At 39.0% G+C, this 19,909-nt stretch overlaps 1 protein-coding gene across 2 annotated transcripts in view; it reads left to right on the forward strand.

The window, feature by feature from the left end:
• The window catches only part of LOC124595970 (non-structural maintenance of chromosomes element 3 homolog), a 68,675-nt gene that overhangs the window by 8,261 nt on the left and 40,505 nt on the right, over positions 1-19,909 (forward strand). For both annotated transcript variants that reach the window (XM_047134909.1, XM_047134910.1), the window contains exons 2-3: positions 274-463; positions 12,231-12,328. In XM_047134909.1, coding sequence (XP_046990865.1) covers positions 274-463; positions 12,231-12,328 — 288 coding nt within the window. The remainder of the gene's footprint in view (positions 1-273; positions 464-12,230; positions 12,329-19,909) is intronic.

Below are 19,909 nucleotides of genomic sequence, written 5' to 3' on the forward strand. Positions count from 1 at the left end.
GATAGATTTTGCTGAAATTTTGAAATGACAATTACAAAGTGAGGTTCACTCATTGTCTTGGTGATGTGTATGAAATATGAAACTAAAATGTGGCAACAACTAATCTAGAATATACAACTAAACTAGAATATGCAGATATAAAGAGACAAATTGTATGAAACTACTAATGTTGAACATGGTTCTCATCTGTCTTATAAATATGTTTTAATATATTGTGCTATTTACATGATTTTCTATGCCACCTAGAGAAATATATGCTGTAAACTTTTACAGGACTATGGCATTGATGTTGCTGAAGTTGGTACATCAGCTGGAAACAAATCTTACATACTAATAAACCAGTTTAGGTACAAAGATATACCAAGTTCAAGCAGATTTGTATCAGATTCTATGAAGTCTCAACAAATACTGCTTATGATTGTCCTTTCCTTTGTATTCATGAAGGGAGGTGTAGTTAAAGAAGGTAAGTTTTAGATTTTTAATTATTTTCAGATTTTCTCATTTTCTTTATGCCTTTGTCAGTAACTGTGTGCTGCTTACAGTTAACTTGTATAATGTGATGTAAAGCAACTAGCAATTTTTGCTCCTAATTAACTTCCTAAGATGTGGGCTACTTGTGAGGTGCTATGCTCAACAAGTAGATATCTGTTACTGACTAATTTAAAATGTATGGTGTTGTATGTGCAATAGATATAATATAAACTTATTCTTAACTTGTTGCTGTGTTCTTAGAACATCAAAATCTGGGATCTCCAGTGAACTGAATAGATCATATGATGTGAGTGGAAATGAGGGTCCTTCCTGGGGGGAAAATATCTATAACATATTTTTAAGAGATCTTCAGTTGAAAATTATGGTATACAACCATTGTTCTGCTTGACGTAAGTCTACTAATCTCACAACACAACGAAACACAAAGCTACATTACCATTCCCTGTTGCACCTCTCAGTTGCTTGTAAAATGTACATTGTCTGTTATGAAGCAATCAGATCACAGAAGCTGAGGTAATGTGGTCCTATCATGGAAAGCAGGAAAAGTTAACTTCAGGGATTTGAGGAACACTTTGCTAGTCTACATTTTTTGTGAGAAATTTTAATTTTTCCAATGAGTAGAACATCTTTGTGTATTCCATCACATATATTTGCTATTTAGAGTAGCATCAACAACTGACACAAGTGTGAGCTACAATTGCTGTGACTAACATGGGTGAATGGTGTTAGTAAAACATGTTTGTTGTTGACTTCAGAGAATAAACTGCCATGCACGGATGAAACCAAATGTTGACATTATTTAACTAGTGTACTTGTATAGATTTGGTACCTGTATGTGTGAGAATTTTCTGTTAAATGTTTATTAGAGGCACAATGTTAATCTCTCAGCCTTGTTCTTTAATATTTGTTTGAAAACTGTGTGGAGAGTTCTGTTGTTCACCAATATGGAAAAGAAGTAGGACAAACAGATCGTAAAGTACACGCATTTGACGCGTTCTTTGAATTATATAGAAAAAGTCATGCATCATAACTCAAATAAAATCCATTTACAGTGGGTCCTTTTGAAACAGCCATATTGCTTGTAAATTGTACCATTTATCCTCTCTCCAAATTACACTTCCAGAATACTTGTTCAAAATGAATATTTATTTTAATAAAAAGTAACTGTCGTGCACCAAATATATTTTATTTCAATGGAACAAACAAGTTGCTTGCTCTCTGTTCTTTGAAACAGTACACCCGCCCACCCATCCTCTCACCAACCCATCCTCCACCCACCCAAGCCGCTGCATGATGGAACAGTAGGCCCAGTTTCTTATATTGTGTTTGAAAATTTGAAACAATACCTGCATCTTAGTGCACTTGTTAAAGTAATGCGATGAATGAGCAACCCTTATGTAAAGAGATGCTTAATGATATACTGATAGTAATATTGGCATTAGACTTGATGCCTGACTTTCAGAAATGTGGATGGTAAGATTGTGGTGATAATGTCTTTCTTCCTAGAAGCACGAGTAAGTCAGTGGCATTGATAATGATAAAATTAATGCTGTAACAATGAAACTTGTCTGAAGTCTTTGATGTTACTATCTCTGGTTAAACAATTGTTGTTCAGTACGAAGACTGGTTTTATACAGCTCTCAATGCTACTCTATCCTGTGCAAGCCTCATCATCTCCGAATAACTTCTGCAACTTACATCTTTTTGGATCTGCTTACTGTGTTCATCACTTGGTCTTCCTTTATGATGTGAATTCACTTGAATTGTCCAGAATGTTTTTCAAACCAACCATGAACAGTTTTGGCCCATGACGTGGCGCATTGACATCCATAAAAATTCTATCGTCGTTTGGGAACCTGAAGTTCATGAATGGCTGCAAATGGTCGCCATTAGTCAAACATAACCATTTTCAGTCAATGATTGGTTCAATTGGACCAGAGCACACAGTCCATTCCATGTAAACACAGCCCACACCTTTATGGAGTCACCACCAGCTTGCACAGTGCCTTGTCGACAACTTGGGTTCATGGCTTTATGCAGTCTGCATCACACTCAAACCCTACCATCAGCTCTTACCAACTGAAATTGGGACTCATCTGACCAGGCCATGGTTATCCAGTTGTCTATGCTCCAACCGTTATGGTCATGAGCTCAGGAGAGGCGCTGTAGGTGATGTCTTGCTGTTAACAAAGGTACTCACTTCAGTTGTCTGCTGCCACAGCTCATTAATGCTAAATTTCGATGCACTATCCTAAGAGATATGTTTGTTATACGTTCCACATTGATTTCAGCATTGTTTCAAACAGTATTGCTTGTCTGTTAGCACTGACAACTGTACATAAATACTGCTGCTCTCAGTTAAGTGAAGGCCATCAGCTACTGCATTGTCTGTGGTAAGAAGTAAGACTGAAATTTGGTATTCTTGGTACTTGGATCTCAGAATACTGGATTCCCCAACAATTTCCGAAATGGAATGTCCCGTGCTCCAACTACCATTCTGTGTTCAGAGTTTGTTAATTCCCCCCCATACAGCCATAATCAACCCTAAAACCTCTTCACATGAATAACCTAAGTACAAACGACAGCACTGCTAATGCACTGCTCTTTTATACCTTATGTTCGTGATACTACCACCATCTGCATATGTGTGTACACTATCCCATGACTTTTGTCATCTCAGTGTATAATATTGCCTTCAAGTACATCTCCCACGAATAGACCCTTCATGTTCTCCTTCCACCTTCCCTCTTTCCCTTCCTAGCTTAGGACTGGTTTTCAATCTTAACACTGGATTTTAATACAGCTGCTTATCTTTTCTCCAAAGGCCTCTTTAGTTTCACTGTAGGCAGTCTCTATCTATTCCCTAGTGAAGTATGCTTCTAAATCTTTACATTTCTTCTCTAGATTCTTGCATAGCCATTGTGCACTTCCTGTCAATCTCATTTTTTAGACATTTGTATTCCCTTTTGTCTACTTCATTTTATGCATTTTGTATCTTCTCCTTTCATCAGTTAAATTCGATACCTCAAGCAATGGAAAGTCCAGGATGGAATATGGGAACATTATGAAAAGAACAGTTGCTACTCACCATATAGCGGAGATGCTGAGTTGCGGAGAGGCACAACGAAAAGACTGTCAGAATGTAAGCGTTTGGCCAACGAGGCTTTCATCGGAAATAGTAAAAACACACACACACACACACACACACACACACACACACACATCCAGGTAATGAACTTAAGGAGGGGACTGGGGCAGGTAGGGGGAGGGATAGAAGGTGGGTGGGGAACGGTAAAGTGCTGCTTGTGGAAGCATTCAGAGATGAGGTGGAGAGAGGGTAGGGCAGCTGGGTGCAGTCTGGAGGTTAGATGTGGGGCAGGGGTAATGGAAAAGGAGGGAAGTAAAAAGATTGTGAGTGGCTGTGTAGTGCTGGGATGGGAATACGCAAGGGAGTAGGTGGGTAAGAACAATTGAGGCAAAGAGGGTTCAGAAACATAGGATATATTGCAAGGAGAGTTCCCCGCCTGTACATCTCAGAAAAGCTGGTATTGGTGGGAAGGATCCAGATGGCACAGACTGTAATAGACCCACTGCAAGACCTGTCCCATACATCCTCTCACCACCACCTACTCCAGTCCGGTCACGTGCATCACTTATGCCATCAAAGGCAGGGCTACCTGTGAAACAAGGAAAAATTATGGCAATAATCTGGACGATTGAGTAATCTGGTCTTGTAACATCAACGAAAATGCCCTTCCAGTGTTGGTTAAACAGTCATGTGACTGGTATTTGTGAATGTGAGTTGTGGTCGGTAATCCAATCATAACTTTTCTGGTGCTGCAACATATGGATTCCCTCCATCAGTATGAGCCTTTTTTTTTTTTTTTTTTTTTTTTTTTTTTTTTTCCGAAAACAGTGAAGGAAAAGAAAAAAACACAGTTTTGCATGTGTTTGATAAACCAGGTCTGAGCTCTCTTGTTAGAACTTTTTTATTTAGATTGGTTGTAGAAAGGTTCAACAGCTTCTTGAGGTGATGAAAATCACTATACATTGTGTGTTTGTTGTAAGGGAACTAAATGAAATTGTTTGCCAATAAATCAAAATTATTCAATGTTTTTCTCTGTCGGGCAATGATTGTTTGACATACTCTGTGACAACTTGTGTTGTCACTATGTAGAATGATTTGACAGTTTTGATAGTTTTCCGTGATCAATTGATAATTCATGGCAAACAAATTGTTATACAGCATTTAACATTAACTGTCCTTCAGTCCTCTGATGCAATGGTTGTGGCATGTCCAGAGTAAACAATGAAATGAATGCTAATTTTCTTGAAAGTATTTTGTGAATGAACCACTTTTGTTGGCTTCTGTCAGTCTTGAAATGCCCAGACTGTCAATTGCTGTGTAGTTTCCAGCTTGTATGAATATATCAAACAGTTACAGTGTTGTAAATATGAATTTTGCATTTCCATGATTGAAATTTTTGAGCATATCCGTATGCAATTGACTCGTGCATGTTTTTGTGCTTTGATCAAATTATGTGGAATCTACTGGGAACATATCTTTTTCACAGCTCAGTCTTTTTCATTTGCTTGTGCCTTAGTCCCGGATCAGTGCAGGGTCGGCATGGTTATTAATGAATTTGGCATGCTTAGTTAAATGGGTGGTCAGATGCCCTATCTGTTGCCACACTGTTACCCTCCAAGCCCCCCTCCCTCTTCCGGGTTTGGAACATGTGTATCTCAACTGTATATTCATATGACAGTGAGCGAAAGTTTTTCTAAATGTCTAAGAATCATGTAGGTGACGTGGAACTAGAGTACCAGCAAGGTATTCATATAGTGGTATGTCGGAAGCCTCCTAAAACCACATTCAGGTTGACTGGCGCAGTTACCATCTTCGTTAACCTGCCTGCTGGATTCAGTCTGGGGCCAGTGCGCATGTGTGTTTATTTTTCCCACACAGCTGAATGTTAATGCAAAATGGAGTGTTTTTGATATGCTTGTAAGTAACATACCAATTCTCTTCACTCACATTGTGCACGGTAGCAGCATTTTTTGGAACAACAATAGACTTTCGTCAACCTTCATGAAAGTCATTGCTGATGGAAGCACGACCTAGACAAAATTGTGAAAACCGATCATAAACTGTCTTTTCTAAAGATGATTGTTTACCAAAAATTGAATGAAGAGATTAAAGTCGTTGTTATTAGTTAGACCTTTCACGAAAATCTAAAAAATAACCCAATAAAAACCTGCAAGTGAAACTTCCACTCCTTTTTTTTTTCCTGCAACACTGCTTCTTTAATCATGCATTGTTAACAAACTACTTGGCCAGTTTTGAGCTGCTTCATTTCAACAATAACAAATGTCAAATTTTAATACAACAGCAATGTCATACTTCAGTAGCACCATCTAGCGGCCATCTGAATAACTGGAAAGGCCATTTTAAATGATCTGTTTCTGTTTCTTGCCTTTGACAATCTGTGTTCTGCTTGATTGCCACGTCATGATTTGGAGTCCTGCAGTGTTGAGACTTTGGGTGAGATCTTTACCATTACTTGCCTTGTTAGTTTGTAGATTGGATGATTTACAAGTCATTTCAACTATGGGATCAAAATATTTGCATAATTATTTTGCAGTCATTCTGCGCACAGAACTTGAAGTGAATTATAATATGAAGTAGTACCCTTCCCCTCTGAGATCGCTGATCTCATCTTTTATTTACTGGAAGTTGATTTATAGGATCGAGTAATATTGCAATATATATTCAACCTTATGTATTTTCTCCTGCTGTACAAATGGTTTATTGACTTGCTGGAAGATGTTATTTCATGGTGGTCTGTGTGATCTATCTGCACAGTTTTGAGAACAATACAGCTACTATTTGCCGTATTTCTACCAATTAGTTTGCTCACCCCAAGTCACTCCTGTTATTACACTGAGTAGTTACATGCAAGCAGGCCACCATCTTGCCGACACCTATTGTTAGTCTTTCTCATATCAATCACCAGTGTTTGAATACTCACTGTCTCAGTCCATTAATAATAAGTACCCAGTTCTTTTGCATGAGTGAGTTTCATTGTACCGAGAGGTAGGTCATTGGACACTGTTCTGGAAAGCAGATGACTGTTGAAGATGACGCATAGTACTTTTACAATAGTGAATTTTTCGTAGAAGATATGATAATAAGGCATTTTCTGTTTTCAGTAGTAAATGCAGAGTTTGCTGAAAGCCTAGTTAAACATTTCAGTAATAAGTCTTTTGGAGATTACAGAAATGAGGAAACATCGTCATATTGCCGGTTTTGGCTATAAGCTGAAAGTAAACACTGTATGTAACTTTTGGATAGGATTTGAAAAGTAATTATCTAGAATTAGTTGTTTGAGTACATAGCTATACAAATTCACTACTGTTGTGCATTTATTAAGTAAGTGTGTGTGTTCTGTGCTTACCTTCAATTACTTGTGGGGTCAGCTGGTGTTTTCAGTTGTATACTGGCATGCAAACATTCATATAATACAGCATAGGAGACCAGGGTTTCGCCTAGCTACTCATGGTGGTAGCTTGTTTATTAATCCATTTCTTCCCCGTGCTATGTACACGCAACACGAAGTTTCCAGTAATTAATTTTTTTCCTGACGTGCCAGACTAATTGTGTAATATAAAAAAAACGATAGACAGAGAACTTGTGAATGCCATTTAACGTATGCGCGATGAGTTTTGTGCAATAAGTTCATTTTGACTGCATTTTGCTAAGTTTAGCTTAGTGTTGAGTGTGCACAACACTGGGAAGAAATGGATTAACACAGCTTAACTTACATTTGGTGACCAATCTGATAGTATCTTGTATTGCGTACAAGCCTTGTAATAGTGGTGATATTGCCAGAAAAAAGAAAGAGGTACAGGGAATATAATTTCATTTTATTCCTTTAGTGACAGGATGTAGTACACTGGAAGTTCATTTGAAATTTGCAGTCCACAAGATCATCCCGCTTTAGTGGTCCAAAAGAGTTTACAGTTTTTTAATTACCCTAGGTTTGAAGTTCCTTGGTCTGCCCATCAGGACTTCTGTGAAGAGATCAGTCTCTAATTTTGCTTGATCCTTGTTGGGCACTTTCTATGAACACAGATACCAGATTGTGTGTGGATGTCATTTCTTAGGTAAGCAGCTCTGTTCTTCTCTGAACTGAGTTAGATTATTATAAAGGTAGCTGGGCTTTCTGCCATGATTAGCAGTACTTAGCAGATGCAAATATATGATCCAGAATTCATGACTCGCTTAGGTGAATATGATTGCTGCTGTTTGTTTTGCCAGTATTTGGTTCATTACTCATTTTGTCACTAAATACTCAACATACAAGGTGTATTTTACAGACTATAAGATGCTATGGACTATACAGTGGAAAGACCCGTAGCCAGAGATTGGAAAGCTGCAGAGGTCACACCAGTATTCAAGAAAGGTAGTAGACGTAATCCACTAAATTACAGGCCCATATCATTAATGTCGATATGCAGCAGGATTTTTAAACATATATTGTGTTCAAACATTATGAATTACCCGAAGAGAATGGTCTATTGACACATAGTCAACACTGATTTAGAAAACATCGTTCTTCTGAAACACAACTAGCTCTGTACACAGTGTTATTGACAAGTGATTTAAAATTGATTCTGTATTTCTAGATTTCCAAAAGGCTTTTCGACACTGTACCACACAAGTGGCATATAGTGAAATTGCGTGCTTATGGAATATCCTCTCAGTTATGTAACTAGATTTGTGACTTCCTGTCAGAGAGGTCACAGTTTGTAGTAACTGATGGAAAGTCATCAAGTAAAAAAGAAGTGATTTCTGGTGTTCTCCAAGGTAGTGTTATAGGTCCTCTGTTGTTCCTTTTCTATATAAACGATTTAGGAGACAATCTGAGCAGCCGTCTTAGTTTGTTTGTTGATGATGCTGTCATTTATCACCTAGTAAATCCATCAGAAGAGCAAAACAAATTGCTAAAAGATTTAGAAAAGATATCTGAATGGTACAAAAATTGGCCATTGACCCTAAATAATGAAAAGTGCGAGGTCATCCACATGAGTGCTAAAAGGAATCCATTAAACTTCGGGTACGTGATAAACCAGTCTAATCTAAAGGCTGAAAATTCAACTAAATACCTAAGAATTACAATTACGAACAATTTCAATTGGAAAGAACTCGTAGAAAATGATGTGGAGAAGGCAAACTAAAGACTGTGTGTTATTGGCAGAACACATAGAAAATGTAACAATTTACAAAAGAGACTGCTTACACTACACTTGTCTGTCCTCTTTAGGAGTACTGCTGTGTGATCTGGGATCCTTACCAGGCAGTATTAACAGAGTACATCGAGAAAGACAATGAAGAGCAGCATGTTTTGTATTGTCGCAAAATAGGGGAGAGAGAATCACAAACATGATACAGGATTTTGGATAGACACCATTCTGGTGGAATCTTCTCATGAAATTTCAGTCAACAACTTTCTCATCCAAATGCAAAAATATTTTGTCACTGACCTACATAGGAAGAAACGATGTTTACAATATAATAAGGGAAATCGGAGCTCACACGGAAAGTCGTAGGTGTGTGTTTCTTCCGCGTGCTGTTCTGGAGTGGAATAGTAGAGAATTATTGTGAAGGTGGTTCAGTGAACCATCTGCCAGGCACTTAAGTGTGATTCGCAGAGTATCCATGTAGATGTGGATGCAGAAGATGCCCCTCAGTTTTTAAGCAGTTTTAAAAAAATTAACACTTTTACAGTTTTTATTATTAGATCACAAAGCCAGCCTTAAAAAAATCTTAGTTTGTAATACCGAACTGACCTTTAAAATCCCTGAAAATTGTCATCTGAATTTTCTTCTTCTTCTTCTTCTTCTTCTTCTTCTTCGTCATTGTTGTCCTTTCATATATAAGATGGTCTTCAGCGCCATTGAGAGTGTTACTTCTGCTGCACTACTTGAAAGATTTAACAATGTGTTCTTTCACTCTAGACCGGTTGTTGATTGTAGGTAGTTTTAAAGCTCCCTTTGGCGTAAATTTATGTTGAGTTTCATCCATCATCTGTTTCTTACATTCCTTTCTCCTATACACTTAAAATGGTTTATTTATCGGAATAACAGTAAGCTCTGTATTTCCCTGTCTCAATTTCTCTTTCACAGAATTTTTCAAGTGACTACTAAACTGATTTAGCACAAGAAGAGAACTCTTCTTCAATAAGGCACTTCTCCTTCTATCCCACACTCTTTTATTCATAATTTCATTCCAGCCTCGTCCATCAAATCCTTGTCACATATATGAACAAAAACACCTGGCAGTGTTTCAGAAGATTTTGGCATTGTTTTGCACTTTAAAATGATCATTGGATTAAGTTCAGTACCATCAGCTCAACGTGAAAGCACAATAGTATAGTGGATTTTTTCATGTCCACTTGTTTTTATAGTTAAAGATTTAGCACCTTTCATGGCTACGGTTCTGTTACTCGGCACCCAAATGTCAGAGGTATTTTGTCCATATTTGCTATTTGGCTTAGTTCCACACTGGTGGACCGTGACAAGGCGCCTCAGACCGTGCGGCTACCCCATGTGGCGTGTGTTTTTTCTACTGTAAAAGAAGGCCTTTTGGCCAAAAGCCCAAATGTATAGCAGTTTTATGCCTGTTGTGACTCAGTGTCTCCTCATCAGATTAGTAGCAGTCTATCCTTTTCATAATGTTGTTGTTATTCTATCCGGGATTTTTCATTATGTATTGTGTAGGTAAGTATGTGTGAGTGGAAAGTGGAAGCACTACATCAAGCTTCCTCTAAGTGAGTGCAGAAAACTTTGTAAAAACCCACATGCAATCAATTTGTTGCACTAGACAAATAACCATTAATCCTGTAGGTGTCTTAGAACCTAGTTTGGTTTAACCCCGTACTGGGAATAGCTAGTCTGTGGAGTGTCGTAGCCAATATGTTGTGTAGAGCAAATGTATACAAAAATTTACTCTCCTTCTCTAGTTGTATGTATTTGGTTATGAAATTTAGTTGGTAATTGCAATATTTGCCAAGTTGATGCTTTTTTCCGATTGAATGTTAGTAATTGATTTTGCAAATTTTTGGCTGAATGAATAAAAAGTAAATTATTCAAAAAGCATCACCTGTGATGACAAAACCTGACTGAATTAGAACAGATAAGGTCAGCATTTTCTTACTCATACAGTTTAAGTCTGAGGTGAGTGCTTGAATACCATTACTTTGTTTCTGGAGGAAAACTGCTAGTGTTTTGACATTCATGTCTGAATGGTGCAATAACTTGAAAAATGCAGATTGAAGATTTACAGCAAATAACAGCTTTTAAAGCATAAATGTAAATAGTTATGTGCATTCAGAGCCATCACATACTTTTGCATTACAATTGTAAATGGTTTACTTGCATGCAGAATGCAAAGAGTGATGAAAGTAAAAGTAAGTGGTGGTGGTGGTGGTGGTGGTGGTGGTGGTGGTGGTGGTATGGTCTTCAATCTGAAGGCTGGTTTGACACCTACCCAAGGTCACTCTATAAGTTTTTCCATTCTTTTGTAAATAATTTGTGTCTGTATATTGCAATGTCGACTCATTAAATTGATGGTTTTGTAGTATTTACAACTGTCATGTACTGAACTGCTCTTGCTATAATACTTCCCTCAAATTCGTTTCCCTTATGTACACCCTCTGTATATTCTTTCCACCTTTCAGATTTCCCTTCTTTACATTGAGTTGGCTTGCCATCTTCGTGTAGTTGCTTCTCTTTTCTCCAAAAAACAAATTAATTTTCCTGTAGGCAGCATCTATTTTTCCCCTAGTCATGCATGCTTCTACAGCCTTGCATTTGTTCTCTAACCATTCCTGCTTAGCCATTTTGCACTTTCTGTCAATCTTAATTTGTAGACATCGTGTCCTTTGTGTGCTGCATTTTTTGTTCTCTCCTTTTGTCAATTAAATTCAATACCTCGTGAGCTACTCAAGGATTTCTACTAGGCCTTGACTTTTTAATTATGTGATCCTCTGCTGCCGTCCTTGTTTCATCTCTCTGAGCTACCCGTTCATTTTCTACTGTGTTCCTTTCCCCTGTTTAAGTCCAGTGTTGTCTGGTGCTCCTCCTGAAACGTCCAACAACCTCTGGTCCCTTCAGTTTATCCAAGTCCCATCTCCTTAATTTCTTATTTCTTGCAATTTCTTCAATGTTAATCGGCAATTCGTAATCAATAAATTATTGTCAGAGTCCACATTTATCCTTGGGAATGTCTTACAGATTAATATCTGCTTTAGAAATGTATGTCTTACCATTATATAATCAATCGGAAATCATCCAGTGTCCCAAATAGAGATCAGAAATGGAGTGAATACAAGTCTAATGCTGCGGGTTGTATACATTAGAAATCGAGGCATTGCTGTTACCTTAGTAGTTCAGTGAGTATATTAAATCTGAGAACGTTGGTTTTTTAAAGAAAAAAGAAAATTCACACTTGAATTTTGTCATTGTATAATATATACTATGTTTTTACTAGACTGAGAAATGTTCTCCTTGCCATTGTAGCCTTAAAATATATATTCATTTGTTATCGATGAACAGTTGGATTAAAACTGTAACATAAAGTTTTGTGTTGATTAAAGTGTTGTATTGAGGTGTTACATAATAGTAGTTACTATCAGATTTTCTCACTGCTTATTTCTACCTTTTTAACATTTTTCCAGATGTGCTGTGGGAATTTCTTATAAGACTAGGCTTAATTAAAAAAGGAAGCAACTTCATACATGAAAGATTTGGGGATGTTAATAAATTTGTGTCTCAGGTGAGTATCTTTCATGATTTAATTTGTGTAGCTAATTTTGAGTCGTCTAGAGTGTCTTGTTCCTTGTGCCTTGATTCCTTCTCCAAACTTCATAATTCTCTTGCTACTATACTGTCCCACTACTCCTGTGTAACTGGATTTTCCTTTAACTGCTGTCTGATTGTCTCCATTGGGGGGGGGGGGGGGGCTATCCCATTCATTCCTGTATCCAGCCAAGTCCAGATCAGTGCTTGTGTGGTACTTCCCCAGTTTCACAGAGAACCATATGTGATATAGTCTATTATTACTATGAGATCATCACATGCAAAAGCATTTGAAAGCTTCTACCAGCTTCTCCTTCCTGGGTAGGAATCCATGTCCCCCTCCTGTCTACATCTGATATAGGCTATATTACATTGTCAGATGTGACATTGTTTTGGAAGTGTTTGTGCATTGTGCAACTGATACAGAAACCGACTACCACACTGACATTTACCTAAGTGGATGTCGAAAACGGCCTAAAAACCACCATGCCACACAAGCCCATCAATCCACAAGGCAAATTTGATCTGGAGCCAGCATACCCTCCATCCCATAAGCATGTGCTTTAATGCACTTAACTATCTGGGCAGGTTGATTTCTTGCTCATTCTTGTCTTCCATTCTTTATTTTCTTCTTTGCTCAGGCCACACCCTTCTCTCTTTTGCCTATTACCATTATAGTGCCTGTTTGCTAGCTGTGTACTTAGTACAGGAGTTCCTGGATACCCAGTGCACTATGTTTTGCATGTCATCCTGCACATCACGAAACTGATTTTTTTCAAGTTTTCTGCAATAGGGGGTGTCGGGATGACTTGGAATGAGCGAGTGATTCTCTACTAGAGATGGAGGCGAGTGCAGCAGAAGAAGGCAGTCTGTAGCTATAAATGCCCTTTATTGCTCCAGAAGTGCAGAGTTGGGAGGACCTTATTTCGAGCTCCGGAGGATGGGAAATGGCTGGATCTCAGCATGTGGACCTGCAGTGGTGGCAGAGGGCAGGGCTGCCAAGAGCTTGATCAGTCAAGTAGCAGTCAGAGGTTCAAGGCTCAGTGATGGTGTTGGCAGCATCATCTTAGGTACTTTGTCCTCTTCATGGCATTGTCCAACATGGGGTGGGTGTCATAACATAGCCCAGTTGCCCCACAACGACTGGCTGGTCGCTAGAGGTATAAATATTGCTGTCTGGAAGCTGATTATGCAGAAGAGAAAGAAGTACTGCATTCTTCCATTTGATTCATCACATTCTTCTCTCCTTGGTTGAATTTGGCCATCATAATTCCTGTTTAGAAGTTGACTACAACATAAGCACTAGAATGTTTACACTTATATCCACTTTGTGTCGTCCTACATGAGTTCTATGAGTAGTGTTGATGGTGTGTTGATGGTGAAATTCACTCTTAGTATCACTGTTCCTTATCCATATTGACATTTTTATTGTTGTTTCACTAGTACTAGCCACGTACAGAGAGCTTTTATTTGTAAATTGTGCTGTTGTATGTCAGTCAGTTCTTTTTTGGTACCGCTATAACTGATATGAATTTATTAGTTTCAAGGTTGGTAGTGCTGGAACTTGGGCAGTTCTGCACGTGAGCTGATAGTAAGCAGTACTTGTTACAACTAGGAAAATGCAGATGGCTGAGGTTGTGCTCCTATGGTTATGGGTTATTGATGATAATCTGTACAATGCTTTTTCACATTGTCAAGTGGGTGTTCCATTGACATGTGGCCATTTAGTGCAGCTAACATTGATATAAGGGGGCAAGAAGGGTTGTCTCTAAAGTATTATTTGGAAGGTCAAGTTTCCAGTGGGTGGGATCGCAAAAGGTAGGTCAGGTAGGTAAATGTACGAGTCATATTCAGGGTAGTGGTTCTAGTGATGATTGCAGGTAGTCGGTAAGTTGGTCGAAAATGACACATTTGGTGTCATTGATCAATAATCTTTGTCCCTGTAATTCTATGCACTGTTTGTCAGTGTAATGTCCTTCTTCAGAACAAGTACAAATGATGACCACTGGGTTTGTCATGGAGAACTACCAGTGCGACCTTATCCTTTGTAAAAATTATGTTTTATTTTTGATCACCTTTTTAGGTAATTCCATCCTTGGAGTGGAGCACGGTGAACTCTCGTGACCCAGGGGTGGTGGGTATTCAGCTTGGTTGAATAGCGCAGTAATTCCCGCATGCAGAGTGGGGCATGGGACTTTGTCATGTGCCACTAGTAGTATTTCTGGTACCGCACGCCGCGGAATTTGAATCCCCGCCAGACGTCATGGATGTCAAAGACCCCTAGAGGTCTCTGCACCATCGCGCCGTGAGCTGTGGTGGCGCGCGCCTCCTGGCCCACATTTAGCGTGAGGGCGCCACAGTGGAACACGTGGTTGCAGCGGGCAATAGCGGCATCTCCGATAGAGTACTTAAGTGCCTGCCTTTCGCTCAGCCAGCCAGTCTAACATTGCATACGTCGCTGGACATATTGCCTCGCCTTAGACAGCATATTTACTTTCGTGTTTTGTTTACGAGTGGGCGTGGTTGTCTAGTTAGGTTTTCTTGACCCTGTTGTCTCGTTCTTGTTGTTGTCATAAGGTCCTCCTTTGGTTGTGTCCGTCCTCTCCGTTGTGTTGTTGTTCGCGGGCCGCTCTGTGGGTCCCGCCGCATTCTCTGTTACTTCAATCCTGCAACTGTTCCGGTCGCCGTTACAACAGTATTTCATGTATTTTCAGATGCACAGAGTTTTGCACGTCTCCACATGCTACTGGGTAGGTATGGAGCCTGTAACACTCAAATATGTAGTACCTGTATGTTAATTGTATTTGTGTTTAAATCTTCAAGTTTGCTCTTGTGTACTAGTGACTATGGCCATGTGTTGTACAGCGATAAAAATTCTTCCTCCACTGTCGCTAATAATTCCAGCAGTTTTTTCAGTTTTATCTGATCTGCGCATAACCCTTCTAGGAACTGATTCAGAAGTAGGAGTATTGCAGTTGCATGACTGGAAACTACACGTTAAAATGCTTCATACATTTTGATGATTTCTGTATGTGTATCGGTAATGCAGTCAGCGAGGGTGCAAAGGAGATTCATAGTCATTAGCTGGGTGTCCATGTTACACAAATGGTCCCTAAGTATGCTCAAGTCTTGATTGGTGGTATCTACAAGTGCTTGAATGCGGGTCATGAGTCTGGTGTCCAAGGAGTGAAGCAATTTAGTCTTATTTACCATGCCCTTTTCAAGATGGCGAGATGTGTGGTGTGTAGTTCTAAGATTCACTGGTTGTCTTCTACATCCACTTGTTCGTGCTATAAAGCCCTATAGATCTTTTCTAAGTCCTCCGAACTGGCTGTACTAAAAACTGTTTTCAGGATTTTACCGCCTGCATGAAGCCAGCCGCCCTTCCATTAGTACTGTAAGTCTAACTTCATAGTTTGACGTAGTTGCAACTTTGCAAAAGCTGACCGCATATAGTATTTTCCTATTTTTCCTTTCGTTCTGTATCTGGTGCCTATAGCTGGAACTGCTACCCCTTACTTTGGGTGGATCTGGACTGAGCGCTAAAGGAATAGGAAATCCTCTGTTAGCTTACCATATCTGCTTGTGATCTAAGTACATCGGGATGAGTTGGGGTAACCATAGTCGTGTTCTGTTTCAGTTGTTTTACTCTGCCTTTGTTTTCTCTCTCTTCTGCTACTCCACTTCCCCCTTTGGAAGGTGCTGCTGATAATGAAGGCAGCACCCCCAGGGTTTCTTTAAGCGGATCAATACTCCCTATGTGCACTATTGTGGTGCGTGTTGGGAGCTCTAATTTAACCTTAATAGGTGATTTCAAGTTTAGTATTTGGTAATGTACTTGGTAAGGTGCCCATTACTTTTTTGTCTTCCTCCTCAGCACTTACGGATTGGTTTGCATTGCCCATTGTCTGGCGTGATATTTTGGTAATATTGCTTTTTTATTAAGTGTTCCTAACTGCTGTTCCAAGGCCTTAACATTTGTCTTTTTAACTTGGTGCCAAATAATTTTTAATAATCTGGAAAAATTTCAAAGTAATGACTTATCTTCTCCTGAAAGTGATTTCCTATGTCCAATAGAGTTCAGTTTTTGACTTAAAACAACCTCATATGGGTATAAGCCTATATTCTCATCGACCTTTGAATTGCATGCCTTGCGGTACTGCATAAGGGAGCAGGGTAGCCCCATCATTATGGTGACCATTGCCAGAGTAACTCAATTTTTCATGGGTTTTTAATGCATAATGGTCTACACAACCGTTTTACTAAGACTGACATAAAATTTGTGCCTTAGTCTGTTGTCACTGTCTCAGGTGTTCCAAACTTCAGTATCCAATGATTAACCATTGATTGTGCCACAGTTTTTGTCTGCTGGTTTGGTATGGTGATCATGGACACGAAAAGTGAAGAATGATGAATTATTGTCTGTACATTATTGTTCACTGCTGGTGTTTGATCGAATGGTCCAGATATGTCCACGTCGATTATCTCAAATGGGTTATCTGCCTCTGGTAATGTCTGTTACACAATTTTTGGAGGACTGAGTTCTGCTCTTTGTACACATGGGACACAGTTTTTGTGTGTGTTGTTCTATATGTTGCTTATGTGTGTTTCACCTGTAGTTTTCTCGCAACTTGGTGTTCTGTGGCTCGGCAGCTACTGCATTTTGCTAAAACTGAGTCACAAACCTACCACAACAGCTTGTTTCGTAATTTTGCTTGTACCTCTAGCCACAAACCGCATCTTGTATGAATATACAGCACACCGTCTTCATTACTGAATTGTGGTTGCTTCGCAAAGTGCTGACACTCTGTGAGTTAGTAACTTGTGCTTTCTGCCATTTTTCTGTGTCTACTTTGGTGCATTCCACAGCACATACTTTCCCTCTTAGCCTGTCCACATTTCCAAGTAGTTTACTCAGTCGATGCACAACTTGGAAATCAAATTTGCTTAATCTTAATGCCCATCTAGTTAAACAACTTGTTGGTTCTTTTTAAGTCCCATTAGCCATTTTAATATCTTATGATCAGTTATTATACCTTAAAATGTTGTCCATACAAACAACAGCAGAAATAAGTGACTCATAAAGTCCTAGCATTTTCTATTTAGTAGTTAAATAATTTTTTAGTTGAATAGTTTTTGCTGCCTTATTGAGTTGTCTTCAAATAACAGAAAGTCTAGGATGGAATAACAATATTGAAAGGGCAGATTGCCAAACACAGCATAGGGGAGGAGCTGAGTTGCAGACAAGCACATTGATAAAGAGCGTTAGGAATATGTCAGCTTTCGAACAAAGTCCTCCTTTTGAAGTCAAAAACTTGCACACAGTCTTACATGAAACACACACACATGGCCACTCTCTCTGGGCCTTAAAGACCAATTGTGACTACATCTGACGTGTGCAGAAATTGCTGCTCGTGTCAGGTGGACACTATGTGCTCATACAGTATTATCTTCATAAACAGATCTGTTGTCCAAGTATCGACTGTAACATCCCTCAAATTATGCTCAACAGCAATGAGAGGCATCCAAATCTATAGGTAATAGCAACCCAAAGTGTGACCAACATACCTGTCTGACAAACCCATGTGAACGCATGTTAGAGATTTGCATTGATACGTGTCTGCTTCCACATTGTTATACAGTGAAAAAAACATGACACCACTGACCACGTTCCATCCCGGGTTTTCCCTTGCTCTTCTACTTCATGCACCAGGGTGCTATGGGGTTTGTATTAGACACCTAGAGGCACAAATTGATGGTGCACAGTTGCGTTTGATGTAGTCCTCCCGTTTTCCTTTCACTTGTGATACGTACAAGCCATAATTTGTAGGTAGCAGTCATCATCTGGTCTCACTGTAGTGTCTGAAAGTTCAAATGATATCACTATGATGTACACTAACTTAGATGGTAATTTTATGCTGGCAAGCCTTATGAAGTGAGAATACTCACACAGTCCAAGCTCGATGTGATGCTTCAAGACAAGTTGACAGACTGAACTATCACAAGTCACGTTGTTCTGTTCACAATTGGAGGCACAGAGCACTCCACTGAACTTTACTACCAATGCAGTTTGCCTTTTGCACCATTGAACAGTTGGCTGTGCATAGCAATTTGCTTTTTTAAAAAAAGCTTACAGAGAAAAAAAAGTTTCTTATCTTAAAACGTTGAAACAACCAGGAGACCTCATTGATAACAGAAAAAAGTAATAAATATTCTAAAAGAATTAGCTTCTCAAAAATAATTAATGTTGTTTGCGAAATGACCACCTTCCCCATTCAGATATACAAGCTGATTCAGGCTTGAATTTTGTCATATACCACATTAAAACATTTCTGCACAAGTTCAAGTGGTTCTGAGCACTATGGGACTTAACTTCTGAGGTCATCAGCCCCCTAGAACTTAGAACTACTTAAACCTAACTAACTTAAGGACATCACACACGTCCATGCCCATGGCAGGATTTGAACCTGCAACCATAGTGGTCATGCGGATCCAGACTGTAGCTCGTAGAACAGCTCGGCCACCCCGGCTGGCTCCGCGCAAGTGAAGGATAACAAAAAGGTGAGGCAATACATTGGATTTTGTGTATGGGCAATGTTACGTGCGTGATTGGCATCTACCAACCAAGAATCTTTTAAGAAGTAACATACTAAATGTTAAAGAGAAACAAAGAATTTCCAGAAGTAACAAGATTGCAAACAGGCAAAAAAAGACAACAAACTCGTCGTCGTTGTCGTTGTCGTTGTTGTTGTTGTTGTGGTGGTGGTGGTGGTGGTGGTGGTGGTGATGGTGGTGGTCAGTCCATGCTAGTCTGTTGTGTGTAAGCCTCATTATCTTTGCATAACTTTTGCAGCCTACATCCATTTGAAACTGCTTACAATATTCATCCCTTGGTCTGTCTCTAAAATTCCCCCCTCCCTCCCTCCTCCACTTTCCTCCATTACTGGACTGGTGCTTGCTTGATTCCTCAGGATGTGTCCTATAAACCCATCCTTTCTTTTCTTCCAGTTGTATCATAATTTTCTTTCCTCCCCAGTTTGATTTAGTACTTCTTCATTAGTTATTTGATGTAACCATTTAATCTTCAACATTCCTTTTTGTGGCACAACATTTACAAAGCTTCTGTTCTCTTATTGTCTGTAATGTTTATTGTCCACATTTCACTTCTGTACAAGGGTACACATTAGACAAATACCTTCAGAAGACACTTCTTATTGCTTAAATTTATATTTAATGTTAATAGCTTACTCTTTTTCAGAAATTCTTTTCTTGATATTATCATTCTTCATTTTATATCATCTCTATTTCAGGCATTATCAGTTATTTTGTTGACCAAATAGCAAAATTCATCCAGTACATGTGGTGACTTATTTCCTAATTTAATTCCCTCAGCAGCTTTAAGCCTGGTGTGATTTAATTTGCATACATTCGGTCTCCCTTGTTTCATTTTTGTTGATGTTCATCTTGTAACCTTTCTCAAGACACTATCCATTGAAGAATCGCACTATCCATTCCATTTAACCTTCTTTTCCAAGTCCCTCGCTATCTCATACACAAT

This window comes from Schistocerca americana, chromosome 2 (assembly GCF_021461395.2).
Source record: "Schistocerca americana isolate TAMUIC-IGC-003095 chromosome 2, iqSchAmer2.1, whole genome shotgun sequence".
In the NCBI taxonomy this organism is placed as follows: Eukaryota; Metazoa; Arthropoda; class Insecta; order Orthoptera; family Acrididae; genus Schistocerca; species Schistocerca americana.